Here is an 18080-nt window from a genome sequence, read left to right as displayed (position 1 = left end):
TTTTTTGTAGAATTGCTAGGTTGGCAATACTGTTCGTTCTTCGCGAAATGCACGCATTGAGACGCTCGGTTTTAGAATGTTACTTGAAAATTTACGTTGAATTAAACGAAACTTTGTTAGTGAGTGACAAGTGCTGTGATTACTCTTTCGAAAAGTTATATTTAGGTTCGCGTTCAGTGAGGATTAGTGACTGTTTTGGGTGACCAACAAAGTTACGAGAAGTGCGTCGAAAGTTGAAACATGGTGCCGCTAGGACCCGGGCCTGGCCATCCTACCGCACACCAAACTCACGGCGGGCCATCTACTAATTTATCCGGTTCAAATTCGTTATCACAAAGTTCCTCTCAGTCAAACAAGTCGTCAGTAGCGGTAAGTATTTCGCAGCATTGCCTAATATTATGCCGTTTTGCATCAATCTGGCGGCTCGCACATGTTTATGTAACTTGTAGTTTGGAGCACGTGCGATTTGGCGCTAATTTTGATAATGATTTTCAGAAGCCGAACTACACATTAAAATTCACACTCGCGGGGCACACGAAGGCTGTGTCCTCGGTTAAATTCAGCCCAAATGGAGAATGGCTTGCGAGCTCCTGTGAGTATAAATAGCAGGCCATTGCTTTGTTTTTAATTTTTAAACCCTAATAAACCTTATCAAAGGTTTTATACAAATAGAAAAGTACCTATTTATATAAGATGGAGGTCAAAGTTAAGTCCTGCAGAACATTCTGACCTTTTTCTAGCAGTCAGCATTGTTCAAAATAGAACTAGGTATGGCAACATGTAAAAATAATCTTGTGCAGCTCATGTGAAATTGAATATAAATTATTGTGTAATTATGTACTCATTCTATAAAATACAACTCTTTAATTTTAGTAAAAGTAGAAATAACTGTACCTGTGTGAATCCAGTCCATACCTAGTCTTATTTGTATAAAGCAACGTTTTTAAATTGCTTATTTTTTGGTTGATCATGAATCTAGCTATGACACCTTTTTGTTGATATTTTTTAATGACTAAGCTACAATTTTGCCAAAATGTTAGAAAGGTCATTAAGACCTAAAAAAGTTTGAAATCAATAATTTTATTACATATTTTTGTATGTGTTCTTGTAGCAATATTTGTTGTATAGACATAGTTATTCAAACTTACTTAACTGGGTCATACTTATTTACACCAGTTAAGTGATAATAAGCTAAGCTACATTACCGCTAAGTTGACCCCATAATATTACATTGTTGACACTCATAATGCTACTTTTGCTACTTTTAGGCATATTTTATGTAGTAATATTTTCTACTAGCTTATGCCCGCGACTTTGTCCAAGTGGACTGCAAAAATTTAAAACCTCTATTTTACTCCCTTAAGGATTGAATTTTCAAAAATCCTTAGCGGATGTCTACAACATAATTGCTATCTGCATGCTAAATTTCCGTCCGATCAATCCATTAGTTTGAGCTGTGCAGTCATAGATAAGTCAGTCAGTCACCTTTTTCTTTTATATATTTATTATTCAGATTAGTTTTTTGTAAGGCCCACCAAACTGCCTGATTACTAATCAGGAAGTCTTTTAATAAACATTACAAAACTCACATCATTATAAAAGTTCTTATTTATTTTCAGCTGCTGACAAACTTATTAAAGTGTGGGGAGCTTATGATGGCAAATTTGAGAAGACTATTTCCGGACACAAGATGGGCATCAGCGACGTTGCATGGTCCTCCGACAGCCGGCTGATTGTCAGTGCTAGTGATGACAAAACTTTGAAGGTATAACCTTGAATATAATTGTTAACATAAATACACAGGTACCCTACTAAGTCAAACAGATCGCACGACGAAACCAGACGCAAGACACACCCATGACCCAATGTACAGTACGCGTTTGAAAGTAATGTAACATCAGCCTTTAGAATGACATTTCGGCTTTGTAGAGTGTTGTCTCTGTCACTCATACCTATATGACGTTTTGTCTGTCTCAATGACAGGGCAGTGCTCTCCAAATTTGCTATCTCCTTCTAAAGGTCGATGTTCATTACTTTCGGCCGCATACTGTATTTCTTTTTCATTAATCTCTGCTGACTTTTGTCCACACAAGTATTTAATTTGACTGTGGCCTCAACATTTTTCTTCAACCTCTGCTGACAGTTATCTGCCTATTTTTTTTAATGCTGTGGCCTACGTAAGCTGCTGACATCATTTTTGGAGTTCTGTATCTCAAAAGGAAAAACAGAATCCTTATAGGATCACTTTGTTGTCTGTCTGTCTGTCGGTCTGTCAAGAAACCTACAGGGTACTTCCCGTTGACATGAAATTTGGTAGGTATTATAGCTGACATTCGGGGAAAAATCTAAAAGCCGTGAATTTGTGGTTACATCACACAAAAAAATTAAATTGTGGTCTTGAACTAATAATTAGTATTTTCAATTTTTGAAGTAAGATAACTATATCAAGTGGGGTATCTCATCTGTGCATTCTAAAACAGATTCTTATTATATTATACTGTGGCTTTTGCATTTTTTGACACTGGTGACTTGTAGGAGTAGGTCTTAGCTCTATTTTTCCATTTCCTAACATGTTGTATTTAATCTAAGTCTTTTCATTATGCTTACACAATATTTTCGATAGGCTTGAAGGTTTTTAAAGGTATGCATAACATTATCATAAAATGTGAATTTTTTACTGGTCAGTTGTGAATCTTTTAGTAACCTTGACAAGTTGTGTTTTGGTTATTTTAGGGCATTAACTATTAAGATATTATAATAAATATCTAAAGTAAATTACTAAAATTGAAAACGATGTATAATAAACTAGTTTATGCTCGGGACTTCGTCCCCGTGGACTACACAAATTTCAAACCCATATTTCACCCCCTTAAGGGTTGAATTTTCAAAAATCCTTTCTTAGCAGATGCCTAAGTCATAATAGCTATCTGCATGCCAAATTTCAGCCTGATCCGTCTAGTAGTTCGAGCTGTGCGTTGATAGATCAGTCAGTTAGTCAGTCAGTCAGTCAGTCAGTCAGTCACCTTTTTCTTTCTTTTATATATTTAGATGATTTGAAAAAAACAAAGGCCTATTTTGTAGGTGTGTAATATAATAATCCTTGACTAACACTTGTCACTGACTTCGTTCGCGTGATATAATTTATAGCCTATGGCAGTCGCGGATAATGTAACTATCTTAGAAGAATTTTGGAAATGAGTGGAGATTACCTCGTACATTCATACTTACAAACTTACCTCTATAATATTAGTGTAGAAAAAATAACTGTTTTTTACCTAAATGTGTACTACAAATTGATTTATCAATACAAATACAGACTGATTTGCATAAAAAGTGACAAAGTGAGAAATCCTTGAATACCCATGTGACCTGAGTCAACTTTTATTCATAACATTCTTTGTTGCACATTACAGCAATCTCTTAAAAAATCCATACAAATAAATTTTGCTAGTTTAATAATATGCCCTTAGTAACGGTACTGATAACATGCATTTTAGTATAACATAGTATTCAGTAGTGGTTAATGGGTCAGGTCAAAAATATCTTAAGTTATTTCTCACGGCAATTGAACTCTTTTATCTCTATAAGATAATTTAGTGTGCTCTGATTAGAATGTTTACATCTAGGGCAAACTGATAAGCGCCTAAGGATAACATCCTACTTGATATATTTAACACCTTACAACAAGATAAGGCCAGAAATATGTAAATTTTCAATAACTAATAACAGATAAGCTTTTTTATATAGTTTTATTTTTTGACTGCGATCTCATCTGGTGGTAAGTGATAATGCAGTCTGATGGAAGCGGGCTAACTTGGAAGGGGTGTAGGTACATCAGTTTCATTAAATCCATACCCCTGATCGGTTTCTACGTGGCATCGCACTGGAACACTAATCGCTTGGCGGCATGGCCTATCTAGTAGGGTGGTAATATACTAACTAGCCACGGCCGAAGCCTCCCACCAGATCAGACCAGAGATAATTTAGAAATTACAAATTCCAAAATTACCCGCGACTTCGCCCGCGTGGATTTAGGTTTTTAAAAGTCCCGGTTTTCGGGATAAAAAGTAGCCTATGTCCTTCCCCAGAATGCAAGCTATCGTTGTAACAAATTTCGTCAAGATCGGTTAAACGGATGGGCCATGAAAGGATAGCAGACAGAGAGACTAACAGTAGGACAGACAGACACACTTGCGCATTTATAATATTAGTATGGATATGGATAAATGCAGATACTCTAAATTTAGCTTATAGAAAAACACCTGACTCGATGCCAGTGTATAAAAAGAAGTTAAGTCTATGAAGTTATTCCTAGTCTTCCACTTTTATTTCTAGGTCTGGGAGTTAAGTTCAGGCAAATGTTTGAAGACGCTAAAGGGCCACAGTAACTACGTGTTTTGTTGCAATTTCAACCCACAGAGTAATCTTATAGTTTCGGGAAGTTTTGATGAGAGCGTTCGAATATGGGATGTACGAACAGGTAAATAATAACTTACGTATATAGTGCGCAAAATGAGAAAGAATACGCCATATACATAAACCATACTTGTGCCATGGTAGTTGATCATCATCATCACGATCAACCCATCGCCGGCTCACTACAGAGCACGGGTCTCCTCTTAGAGTGAGAAGGGTTTTGGCCATAGTCTACCACACTGGCCAAGTGCGGATTGGCAGACTTCACACACCTTTGAGAACATTATGGAAAACTTTCAGGCATGCAGGTTTCCTCACGATGTTTTCCTTCACCGTTAAAGCAAATGATATTTAAATACTTAAAACGCACATAACTTCGAAAAGTTAGAGGTGAGTGCCCCGGACATCGAACCCCGACCTCCGATTAGAAGGCAGACGTCCTACCACAGCTAAATACTAAGTTTCAAATTGTATTGTTTTGCAGGTAAATGTTTAAAAACGTTACCGGCACATTCAGATCCAGTATCAGCAGTGCATTTCAACAGAGACGGCAGTCTCATTGTATCCTCAAGTTATGATGGTCTATGGTGAGTTATTAAACCATACAATAATATAGTCAATTGTTTGTTATCTATTATAGTTTAGCTGTACTAAAGTTTTGTGCAGTTTTGTGACTTTTTTTAAATTCAGAATCAAGTTAGCCCTTGACTGCAATCACTCCTGGTGGTAAGTGATGATGCAGATAGGAGCGGGCTAACCTGGAAGAAGTGTGGCAGTTTTCATTAAACCCATACCCCTTTGGTTTCTACACGGCATCGTACCGGAACGCTAAATCGCTTGGCGGCATGGTTTTGCCGGTAGGGTGGTAACTAGCCACGGCCTAAGCCTCCCACCAGGATAAATCTTTATATTTCTCTTAATACTTTTTTGTTTAAAATTCTTTTTTTATGTATTTTAGTCGAATCTGGGACACAGCATCCGGACAGTGCCTAAAAACGCTCATAGATGACGACAACCCACCAGTGTCCTTTGTGAAATTCTCACCCAACGGCAAATACATCCTCGCTGCGACTCTGGACAACACGCTGAAACTCTGGGACTACAGTAGAGGCAAATGTCTCAAGACATACACGGGGCACAAGAACGAAAAGTATTGCATTTTCGCCAACTTCAGTGTTACTGGTGGAAAGGTAATTTTAATAAAAGTATTTAATTTCTTATGAGATCAAGCTTTCTTAACGTAAGGCACTACGAAAATTTACCGCGCGATCTTCCGCAGAATTCTGTAAGATACAGAAAATGTATAAAGCGGTTCTGCGCTCGCAGATTCGCAGTGCAGACTTACTTTTTACATTTCACACTGGATATAAATTATATTATAGTCCGGTCAAAATAGATATTCAAGGTAACAATACACAATCACGTGGCAACGGTGCAACGGATTGACGTGATTGTTTGCATGGGTATAGATAAAGACCTGGGAGAGTGACATAGGCCGGAATTTTATTCCGGAAAATCAAAGAGTTCCCACGGGATTTTCAAAAACCTAATTGCACGCGGACGAAGTCGCGGATACCAGGTAGTATGCAATAACTAAACCTATCTATGTTTTGCTGAATAAATGACTTATTTCTCACGCGCGCGACTTGCACGCTCAACTCGGTCGCTGAACACATCAACCTGTTCAGCTGCTCATTGAGCGAGTTCATAAGGGCCACAACGTTTTTGTTAAGTTTTAAATAAAGTAGGTTATTTAAGTTTAACTCAGTTAGTTGTATATAGTAAAAAGTATGTAATAATAAGTAGATATAAATAATTTAAGTTAACTTAGCTATCAAATTAGGTTAGCCTGTAATGATAGTTTTAAGTTGTCATAAAACAATGAATAAAAAAAATTATTTTTTGAACAGTGGATAGTATCGGGCTCAGAGGACAACCTGGTGTACATATGGAACCTGCAGTCGAAGGAGATCGTGCAGAGGCTGTCGGGCCACACTGACACAGTGCTGTGCACGGCGTGCCACCCCACCGAGAACATCATCGCGTCCGCGGCGCTCGAAAACGACAAGACCATAAAGCTATGGAAGAGTGACACGTAATACTGATTGGTAAGTATCATCATCATCATCATCATGATCAACCCATCGCCGGCTCACTACAGAGCACTGGTCTCCTCACAGTGAGAAGGGTTTTGGCAAAGTCTACCACGCCGGACATGTGCGGATTGGCAGAATTCACAAAACACATTTGAGAACATTATGGAGAACTCTCAGGCATGCAGGTTTCCTCGCGATGTTTTCCTTCACCGTTAAAGCAAGTGATAAATATTATATATAAAATCTGTCCCGGCTTTACTCACGTGTTTAGTCGACGTAAGCCCGACTGATCTTCGCTGGAACCGTCACCGTAATCAGACGGTTCCAGCAAGAACTGTCACGATCGGCAGCTGTCTGTCCCCCCCCCGTCCCCCCCCCCCCCCCCTCCCCCCACCTCAGCCACCCTCACAACCGCGGCGCGTGCGCGAACTAACTCCCTTGAAAAAGGACCCGGGATGGGTTCGAAACTAGTCTGGCTAACGTCGACTAAACACGTGAGTAAAGCCGAGACAGATTTTATATATATAATGGAAATCACTAACGATAGTTTAAACGTTAACATAAATGATATTTAATTACTTAAAATGCACATGATTCCGAAAAGTTAGAGGTGCGTGCCCGGGATCGAATCCCCAACCTCCGATTAGAAGGTGGACGTTCTAACGACAAGTCTATCACAGCTTCTACAGAGTTTGTATACTTATTTGTTACTAGATGATGCCCGCAACTTCGTCCGCGTGGCGGAAAACTCCTGTGGGAACTTTTTGATTTTTCAGGATAAAAAGTAATTCCCAGGGATGTAAACTAATTCTGTACCAAATTTCATCAAAATTGGTTAAACTGTTGGGCCGTGAAAAGCTAGCAGATAGACAGACACACTTTCGCATTTATCAATTATCATATTAAGTATGGATATGGACTAGCGACCGCCCGCAGCTTCGTTCGGCAAAAATATAAATCTTTATTCTCTATCTCGTAGGTATTTCGAAAAATCCAGCCTTATTTCTTGTCAACATTATAAAGGGAACTTCGGTGTAAAAATTCAGCTTTCTAGGTCCAAGGGTTTTGGGCTGGGTGTTGATGAGTCATTTGTGTCATCTATCTAATTTTTTAAAATTTTCATGGCGGCATGGTAATGGGGTCCTATCGGCACCCTTCGGGCACGGAACCCTAGAAAGATAGAATACTTATATTATTTTCCTTTGTTCCAGGAAACACGCACAGACAGCGTTTTACAAAAAAAAAATCGGCTTCATATTGAGAGCCTGCCTGGCCTTCGGCTTTGTGAATAGTTTTACTTAAGGTTTACTAGTTATAGTGTAACAGACAGTCAGACGAAATGTTATTTCATATCTAAAGATACACTTAATCAAATCATTGAATGTGTGATTTTTCCTTAATTTGTTTTTATGTATTACATTAGGCCAATAGCATACACGATGCTTTTAGCACCAGCCATCGGCGATTCTGGGATCGCATCACCGCTGCATCACGTTTTGACGACTCCCTGCATTAAAATCACGCGTTTTAGCGACTGTTTCGACGCTGCATCGCGTTTTGATTACTTCCTGCATTAAAATCGCGCGTTTTAGCGACTGTTTCGACGCTGCATCGCGTTTTGATTACTTCCTGCATTAAAATCGCGCGTTTTAGCGACTGTTTCGACGCTGCATCGCGTTTTGATTACTTCCTGCATTAAAATCACGCGTTTTAGCGACTGTTTCGACGCTGCATCGCGTTTTGATTACTTCCTGCATGAAAATCGCGCGTTTTAGCGACTGTTTCGACGCTGCATCGCGTTTTGAAGACTTCCTGCATTAAAATCGCGCGTTTTAGTGACTGTTTCGACGCTGCATCGCGTTTTGATTACTTCCTGCATGAAAATCGCGCGTTTTAGCGACTGTTTCGACGCTGCATCGCGTTTTGTCGACTTCCTGCATTAAAATCGTGCGTTTTAGCGACTGTTTCGACGCTGCATCGCGTTTTGATTACTTCCTGCAAGAATATCGCGCGTTATAGCGATTGTTTCGATGCTGCATCGCGTTTTGATTACTTCCTGCAGGAATATCGCGCGTTTTAGCGATTGTTTGGATGCTGCATCGCGTGTTGATTACTTCCTGCATTGAGCAAAATAAATAAATGATTGATTATGCCTCAGAAGTCGATAAAAGGATACGGTATTGACGCAGGTTAAAAATATGGGCGCTTTTTATAGCCAAGTATCACAAATCCTTTTGTTGCTGTTGCACACAACACCAGAGCATGGGGTTCCAGTGCCATAAGGCCGAGCGTAAGCGAGATGTCCGATAAAAATGATTTATGACCCAGTTTGCACTTTCGTACTGGCCCTAGTATAAAAGCATCGTGTCTGCTATGGCCGTTACATATTTTTGTAACTGGCGTGCAAATGGAATTCGGAGAAAGTGTGTTGCCTTTTTGTTTTTAGTTTATATTGAGTTATAAGGATCCTAAACAATTAAGAAAGCTTAAGAATAACTTGTTGGATGCAATTAAAAATTTAGTAGTTAAATATTGTTGTTTTCTTGTAGGTCTGTACATTCCTAAGGCGATAATAAATACTTACAATAATTATTATCACCCTAATATCGCAATGATAGGTACCTACTAGTAGGACTAGCTGATGCCCGCGATTTCGTCAGAGCGGATTTAGGTTTTCATGATTCCATGGGAATTTTCTGGGATAAAGCTCATTTGAGAGAACATTATGGAGAACTCTCAGGCATGAAGGTTTCCTCACGATGTTTCTATTTCACCATATTCAATTGCTTAAAACACACGTAACTGAAAAGTTAGAGGCGCGTGCCCCGGATGGAGCCTTCGGCCGTCGACAAACTACACTACACTAGACTGAAGTTTCGAGCTGATGGTATATATTTATTTCGGCTGACGTCAAAATGACGTCACTTCGATGTTAATGAGACATGGTTCCAGCCCAATAGCATTTTGCGGGACTTATACTACGCCAGAGATTTGTTATTTATTATCTACTAGATGATGCCCGCGACTTCGTCCACGTGGATTTAGGTTTTTTAAAATCCCGTGGGAACTTCAATTTTCCGGGATAAAAAGTCTATGTCCTTCCCCGGGATGTAAGCTAACTCTGTACCAAGTTTCATCCAAATCGGTTGAACGGTTGGGCCGTGAAAAGCTAGCAGACAGACAGACAGGCAGACACACTTTCGCATTTATAATATTAAGTATGGATCATCAACCACCAACACCAACATATTATTATCTCTGCTACGGTTTGATACTTCGGATCGAGAATTTATTCTCGGATGCAGTGCGTAAAGAGCCCTAATGTACGAAAACACATAAAAGCCGCGGGGGTATTGAGAAATGTGTCTGCCATAATTTTATACAGGGCCTTATTACTGTAGCTAAACGAGAAAAATTAGGTCAGCGTGCCCCAGGGATATTAGACGAACGCCTTATATCCGCTTGATCCTACACCTAGATTATAATATAGGTATTAGGTAATTGACTGGAGGTCTCGTGGGTTTAGTTATACTTGTTTATTTACCTGTTGAATGAAGAGGTGATAGCCTAGTAACGATGCGATTTGTCGGGCGCTTTAGACCTTCGGGGGGCATTTGACTCTAATAAAAATTAGCACTTTAAAACATCATATTTTACAAACAGATCTAGAAATCGAAAAATGATTTTCCCGCACCCACAGTATTTTTAAAAGACCTATTCAACGATACCCGACACTATGGGGTGGACGAGAAAAAAAATTCATCCTTTACGTGTAGCTAAAAAAAACATCACAATTTTATTTCACCACTTTGTCGGCGTGATTAATATTTATACCCATGCCAAATAACAGATTTCTAGCACTAATAGTCTCTATTAACCGAGGACGGACGGACATGGCGAAATTATAAGCATTCCTTGTTTACTACGGAACCCTAAAAAGTGAAGTTAAATCAGCCTTTAACAAATCAAAGCAGCCTTATTATACTTAATTAAAGGCCTAGGCATTTCGTATCGTACTATGTTGGTAGGTAAGTATACCTACCTAGTTAATTAAGTTTATTATGGCAACATTTATAGTGGTTCTAGGGTGCCATGTGCGTAAAGTTATCGCAGGAAAATTAATAGCTTCATATACCTAAGTGAGAACGTTGTATTACGTATTAAGAGAAGTTTCCCTAGCCCTCATCATTACTACCCATATTATAAACTAGCTGATGCCTACGACTTCATGTGGATGTAGCTTTTTAAAAGCCTGTGGAAACTCTTTGGTTTTCCGGGATAAAAGTACCCTGTGTCACTCTCCAGTCTTTAACTACCTATATTCATGAAAAAATCACGTCGATCCGTTGCAACCCTCACGCCTCCCTGTCTGCCTTATCCACTCCTGTCTCGCTGGCGAATAATTATTAAGTAGTTGAGAATAGAATAGAATTTTCGAAGCAGTGCGTGGGATTTTCGTGAACGGAGTTCAATCATGTAGTCGTGGTTTGGTACAATGGTAAATGGTACAGTATTTATTCACCATCAACAGTTCCTAAAAACCCATAGCTTAGGAGTGCAGTACCCTGCAGCATCTCAAAGTCTCATTTGACTCAAAAGTCAAAGTTGTTAACGCCCACTGAGATTTTTGGCTCTGTCATTCGCCCAGATTAACTGAGATTAACGAAGTCATTTGTATGAAAGAAACTAAGAAAGATTTTTTTTTAACAGCTTTAAAAAAAAATCTTTCTTAGTTTCTTTCATACCAGTTAAACCTTTTTTCCCCTTAGGAGGGGAAAATCCTCATGGGCATAGTGCCGGACTCCTACCGACTAAAATCCCCTCCTCTCTCTAAGCAATAATGTACCCGCCTTGTTGGCCTATACCATTACTGCCGCGGTCTAACTCAACTTCCTCCTCTTTCGTCTTTCTCCGTACTTTCCATTATAGCTTCCATGTATTTCTGAACTCTCTGCCACTTCTTTTTCTCTTCCAGCATTGTACTTATGAGGCTCTCCACTCCAAACTCTCCGGAGAGCTCGGCCACGACATTCCTTCTTTCTTCCTCAAACTAAGGACAACGGAACAGTGTATGTTCTGCATCGTCTATCGGTTCTATGCAGTACATGACACTACCAGTTAAACCTACTGGTTAGGTTATCCCAGCGCCTCTAATACTTGAGCAGTAAAGTCAAAAGACCTCGAGCAGAAGAAGAATAAACTACGTCATGACTCATATGGTTTGTGTCACGTGTATGAGATAATGTAACAGAGAGAGAGCGCTATACTTACTTCTTTCCGTGGATATACTACTCGCCATAAATGAGAAAGGCTCATAAACATTTGCTTTATGGTCACAACTCACAAATGGAATGGTAGATTTACAGCTTAAGTGTAGACAGGGGGCACTTAGCAAAGCGCTACAATCAGTAGGTACCTAAATGCTGCTAGAATTAGATACTTACGCTTTATGCTGTTTAATACCCAAATGCAAGTGGAAAAGCGAATTCTATGGCCTCAATGTGGATTTATTATTATTTATAACTATTTATTATTTATGATAGATGATGATATGATGATGATTATAGATGATGCCCGCGACTTCGTCCGCGTTGATTTAACTCTTTAATTTTCCGGGATAAAAAGTAGCCTATGTCCTTCCCCGGGATGCGGGATGTAAGCTAACTCAGTACCAAATTTCATCGAAATCGGTTAAACTGGTCGTGAAAAACTAGCAGACAGATAGACACAGACTTTCGCATTTATAATTAAGTATGGATAAACTCCCTTAACTTATCTACTAATGATGTAAGAAAAGAATGTTCTAACTTCTAACTTATGCATACTTGCCTTCATCGCCAGTTAATTAAGTTCTTACCGGCTACAAGAGGCTTTCCAGGATGCCTAGTTATCTCGCGAAAATGAATAGCTCCATATAATTACTTACGAGAAAATTCCTTCGACTTTGTCAGCGTAGCAGAATATTATTATAGGTCGGGTACGTAGATACGAACGTTAAAGATTTGAAGTTCTCCTGCCTAACTACAAACTACCAGCGCCACATACAACCTAAATAGCCCACTCAGCTGTTTTGATGTCTTAAAGAGATTTGGATCTCTATTGATTCAGTGTGCATAATTTAATAATTTATTGAACTTAAATACAAGAACGAGTTTCCTACCATCTGCACTAGGAAATACCAGTATTGCAGAAGGTAGTTCCTCAGGGATACAAAAGTTTTCTTAATCAAGCACCAAAATACTGTATAAACTGTCTGTGGTTCATACACTAAACAACAAACGTTTTGTGGTTCATGCTAAGTCTTGAGCGATAATAGTCTAGTCACTAAACTATTATCGCGTAGATACCTTCTTCGCTCTGGGCTGGTTTCCACACTTAAGTTATAGTGAGGTCACAGAATAATATAATAGTACTAACGTATATATATATATGTAATATGAGCAATGGTAGCCTAGTGGTTAGGACGTCCGCCTTCTAATCGGAGGTCGGGGTTCAATCCCGGGCACGCATCTCTAACTTTTCGGAGTTCTTTAACGGTGAAGGAAAACATCGTGAGGAAACCTGCATGCCTGAGAGTTCTCCATAATGTTCTCAAAAAAAGGTGTGTGAAGTCTACCAATCCGCACATGGCCAGCGTGGTAGACTATGGGCAAAACCCTTCTCACTCTGAGAGGAGACCCGTGCTCTGTGGTGAGCCGGTGATGGGTTGATCAAGAAACGACGGAACATGATGGCGATGTACCGAGCGCTAAACTTTCGAAATTCACAGTCTAGATACGGCCTTATTTAGGGGGCCCATCCAGACGACGTGTCATATTCAACCTTAATATATTGCCTAAAGGTTGAATAGGACACAATATGTCATCTGAATGATCCCCTAAAAGAAACGCGTTGAGTGCCTGTGAAAATGGACCCCGGATGGTTCGAAACTTGTCGGACTTACGTCAACTAATCAAGTGAGTACAGCCGGGATTATCTTTGTACTTATATTTATAATGGCAATCACTCACGATAATTTAAAAGCAAAAATAGGTATGTTATTTAAGACTAGCTGGAGCTGAAAAGGGATTCGTTGAATGTAGAAGAAGAGGGAGACTGCGGTGCCGGTGGGTTGGACGGTGCTCCGAAACTGCCGCGGAGCCATCGTTGTCATCATTGTACATGAACGCATCCAACGACGAGACACAACGACCCAGGCGCAGTAACAACGCGCGGTCTATACCTGAAAATTCAGATAAGGTCTTCTTACGCGTTTCTCCATACAAATGTAATACGCATACTAGCTGATGGCCACGACTTCATCCAGGTTGATTTAGGGTTTTAATTGGTTTTTAAAAATCCGGTGGGAACTCTTTGATTTTCCGGGATAAAAAGTAGCCTATGTCACTCTACAGGTCTTTATCTATACCCATTACCCATGCAAAAAATCACGTCAGTCCGTTGCACCGTTGCGACGTGATTAAAACCAACCAACAAACACACCGTTACGACATGATAAAAACCAACAAACCAACAAACTAACACACTTTCGCATTTATAATAAGGGTACTGATGATATTTTACACAATCGAAGATTATCTAAATGATAAAAGAGCGTGGATCTGACTTGCTGCTCGCTTCAGCGATACGCGGGACAGCAATAAATATTATACTTAGGTATAGTACGCGGCAGGTTGAGATGGCAATCGGGGTATGAGGCGGGGGGACGCCCCGTACATCCGCACGTCACCTGCGTTCGCCCCGACCGAGTTAGCGCGGGGGCTGTGCCGGTGTGCGAGGCGTCACCTCCCCGGTTATAGGTAAAATAGCAAAATAGACATTTCATAGGCTACCTAGCGTCAAATGTAGGTAACATTTGACGCCCGCCAGTGACAAGTTCCCTAACTATTGTGAACTGTGCCACAGACCTTCAACAAATTTAGTCCGCTGCTGCAGCAACGTTACCAGCAGCGAGCGCAAAGTTCACAGTCAGTCCTTCAAAGCGTAGACGAGTAGGTAGGAATAAGCTCTCACCGTTTTCCTTCATAGGGCAGTATTTTATAGTATGGGCGCGGTCGCCCGTGGCACCGCAGCGCACGCAGCGGAAGGCGCGCAGCACGGGGCACAGCACGCGACCGCTACCGTCCTTCAATGTATGCGAAGAGTATTTCTTTTCGTCCTCACCGTTGTTCTTACAAAACCTGCACATCTGAAAAATATATATGACATTACTAGCTGATGCCCGCGACTTCGTTCGCGTGTATTTAGGTTTATAAAATCTCGTGGGAACTCTTTGATTTTTCAGCATAAAAGTACCATACATGTCACTCACTCTCCAGGTCTTTAACTATATCCATGCAAAAAATCACGCCGATCCATTGCTCCGTTACAGCGTGATTGAAGGACAAACCAACAAAATAAGAAACAAAATGGCGGCTTGCTGCACGCACCGCGCCGTGCACTTTTTAGATCTTGTCTATTTGTTAGCACCACTTGACAAAGATGTCGCAATAGATTGTATTCACAAAAACTCATGTATCCTAAACAAAATAACTGTTAAAAATTCTTAAATAACAAACGAAAGCTGTAGAGAATTTTATATGAAACTTCAATTAAAAATATCATTGCTAAAATTATAACATTTTGGTTGGTCCTTCATATTGTAATATAAAGGACCAACCTATGATATGAGGCGCTACGTTTACGTCCGAATCCACGGAACAGAAAAAACAGTTCTTTCTGTTCCGTGTCCGAATCGATGACCGATTTTCTGTCGGCAAAAAAAATAAACATACAAACTTACATAGTGTAATATTGAAAGGTTTTTAGATAGATTTCTTGACTTTTTGTAGGCAAAAAGTCAAGAAATCTATCTAAAAACCGGCATCTAGCAAAACTATCGGACCGATTATCCTAAGTATAAAAAGTTTAGCCTGACTCGTCAATAGTTTTTCCAAGAAGAAAGCACATGGTATTTAAAATTTACTCACAGTTGCCTGGTTGTCAGTTATTGTAATCATTACGAACTTCCCTCAAACGCCAGTCAGTAACGTAATAGAACGTAATAGTGCACGAAGCCCTATTTATACGGCAAACATGCCGATATATAAAACTGTGTAGGTACTATATACAAAAACTGGATTTGCTAATGAATCAAGTCTTTGAAACCAGTTTTTCGAAGACTACCCTCATTTTATAATTTTTTTCTAGGAGGCGTATTATCAAAGTAGGTATCTGTAACGATCACGGGTTACGACTTACGATACTGTGATTGTCCGATATTGATGAATGAGAAATCCAATGATAATAATATTTTAGCTGTACAATGCACATAGTACATACCTACGAGGTATATCAGAGCAGTTAGAACGAGTCAACACATTCAAAAGTACATATAACTAAATTTGACTGAAAATATCGGTTAAAATCGGTTTCGACTAATTAATTGTGTTAGTCAAAATCACTATTGACTAGGAGTATTTTAGTAAAAAGTCATTGATGTAAGTACTTAATATTGTTAGTTTTGGATTACCAAAACTCATAATGATCACAAATTATGATGATAATGAAGTTAAAGATCACGTTTTTTGATATTTTACGTGATTTTTTTCTTGAATTTAGTGAAGGATCTGGTGACTTAAGTTTACAAGTTTACCTACATAATTTTTATGCCGGAACATTGAGTTCCCAAGGTATTTTTAAAAACCTAAGTCCACGCGGGCAAAGTGGTAGGCATCAACTAGTAGCCACATTCAGCTTGATTCCCTTTCATTTTAAGTATTTTCTGTATTAAAACAAAAATTTAACGCTCGTTTCGCTCTTGTATATCGTTGTATTCTATTTAACAGTCATATAATATAAAGGTAAAACTCCACTAACCAGGTACAGTACGCGACAGGTCGAGACGGTATTAGGAGTGAGGGCGCCCCGCACAAACCAGCTCTTGCGCTAACCCGGTGCTGTATAGCGCGCATGACGTTCGGGTGTGCGGGGCGTCCCCCCACCTCATGCCCTGGTTGCCATCTCGAACTGTCGCGTACTATAGGTACTTACCTCGTCAAGTTGAGTAAAAGTTTTTTCTCAAGAAAGGATTCTGTTGCCCTGATAAACCCCCCCCCCCCCAAAATGAATTCCTGGCTACGGCCATGCAGGCACATCTAGTACATGGCAACTCTCTGAAAAAAGTATCTCGAATAAAACCCTAGAAACAAGTTGCGATTTTACGGGATCTTTTACTTTTATTTGTGACGAGACGCTTCATAGCAACACGTACCTACAGTCTATTTTTCCAAGTTGCTTCGTGTGTAAGTGACACGCTGTCTAATGTCTACTCGTACGTTGCATAAAAAGTCCCGTGAACTAAATATACAACCGTGAAAAAGCAAGTGAAAAAACTAAACTTAAGAACATCTAAAGCGCCGGGCTAAACGCATCGCTTACCTATGCATTCCTCCGAAAAGTTCTTCTCGGAAAATTAGATATTTTTCCTTAACTGAATTAAGAGATGTTTTTATGCGGCAGGATGAAATATAAGATGCACATTGCGAGCGAGGCATGAACCGAAAGCAACACTATTTACAGTATTGAAAAAAAAGATTCCGACGAATTGAGAACCTCCTCCTTTTTTGAAGTCGGTTAAAAATACGTTGATTGTTGCATTGAACTTTCCTACAGCATGAAGAAAGCAAGTAGGAAGGAAAGATTTATGTACGATTTAAGATTTGTGAACGAATAATTTACTAAACCTCGCACTGGAAAGCGCAGCGTTGGGAAGCAACCCACTGGGCGGACATACGGACATCAAACGAGTCGCAGAGAGCAGCTGGGTTCAGGTGGAGTAAGAGTGTGGCGTGTGGAAGTCCCGACAAGAGATCTATGTCCAGCAGAATACGCCTATCGCCTGTATAATGGGGAGTGCTCTGAAGAGCTTTTTGACCTCATTCCACCCTCTTTTTTCTACAACCACACCGCGCGCCACCGTAAGGAATTTCACCCTCACCATCTGGGTGTCTGGTGCAATTCGACCGTCCGCTGCGCCAGATCCTTCTTTCCACGCACGTGCAAGCTGTGGAACCAACTCCCATCGGCGGTGTTCCCACTAGATTATAACATGGGGTTATTCAAGGGGCGGACCAACAAATTCCTAAAAGGCCGGCAACGCATCGGCGGCTCCTCTGGTGCTGCAAATGTTCATGGGCGGCGGTAATCACTTAACTATCTATTTAAATTCTATTAAAAAAAAAAAAAAACAATGATGATGATGAATACGTGGTTATTTCCGAATTGGCACTATCCTGTAGTTTAAAATTGAAATACCTACAACTTAAGTGGAACCTTTCCCCACGCAGCTTCTGTGTTAGTGGGTCTGTGTTATTCAGATTAGCTCTGTGACAAGCTACGGGGAAGGAGCTCAAAGACTGTGCTAGTACCTAAGGAACTCTCAGATTAAGGTCTGAGAAGGAACTAGGTACATATTTAACTTGTAAACTGAGGTTCAGGTAGGAGTTTGTTTTTGTTGTTTATTTACGAGTACCAGGTACGTATGTAACATATTAAAGATTTAGTCATGCAGGATCTTGCTAATTATTG

General features: G+C 39.9%; 2 protein-coding genes across 2 annotated transcripts; one reads left to right on the top strand and one right to left on the bottom strand.

Annotated features, from left to right (window-relative positions):
* On the top strand, nt 1-9042 carry wds (WD repeat-containing protein wds). Its single transcript, XM_034968260.2, has 8 exons — nt 1-369; nt 496-592; nt 1620-1765; nt 4336-4480; nt 4901-5003; nt 5375-5606; nt 6327-6524; nt 7724-9042. Exons 1-7 carry the CDS (start codon nt 241-243, stop codon nt 6513-6515), a joined length of 1041 nt encoding a protein of 346 aa, XP_034824151.1. The 5' UTR covers nt 1-240; the 3' UTR covers nt 6516-6524; nt 7724-9042.
* Nucleotides 9043-13484: 4442 nt separating this feature from the next.
* Nucleotides 13485-15648, bottom strand: LOC138402256 (nanos homolog 2-like). The gene is made up of 3 exons (XM_069498160.1): nt 15482-15648; nt 14526-14700; nt 13485-13734 (listed from the first exon to the last, which is right to left on the bottom strand). The coding sequence occupies exons 1-3, from the start codon at nt 15509-15511 to the stop codon at nt 13550-13552; spliced, it is 390 nt and encodes a 129-aa protein (XP_069354261.1). The 5' UTR covers nt 15512-15648; the 3' UTR covers nt 13485-13549.
* Between the last annotated feature and the right edge of the window lie 2432 nt (nt 15649-18080).

This window comes from Maniola hyperantus, chromosome 4, assembly GCF_902806685.2.
Source record: "Maniola hyperantus chromosome 4, iAphHyp1.2, whole genome shotgun sequence".
NCBI classification, from domain to species: domain Eukaryota; kingdom Metazoa; phylum Arthropoda; class Insecta; order Lepidoptera; family Nymphalidae; genus Maniola; species Maniola hyperantus.
The sequence above is the reverse complement of the archived record's forward strand: the minus strand, read 5'-3'. Positions and strand labels throughout refer to the sequence as shown.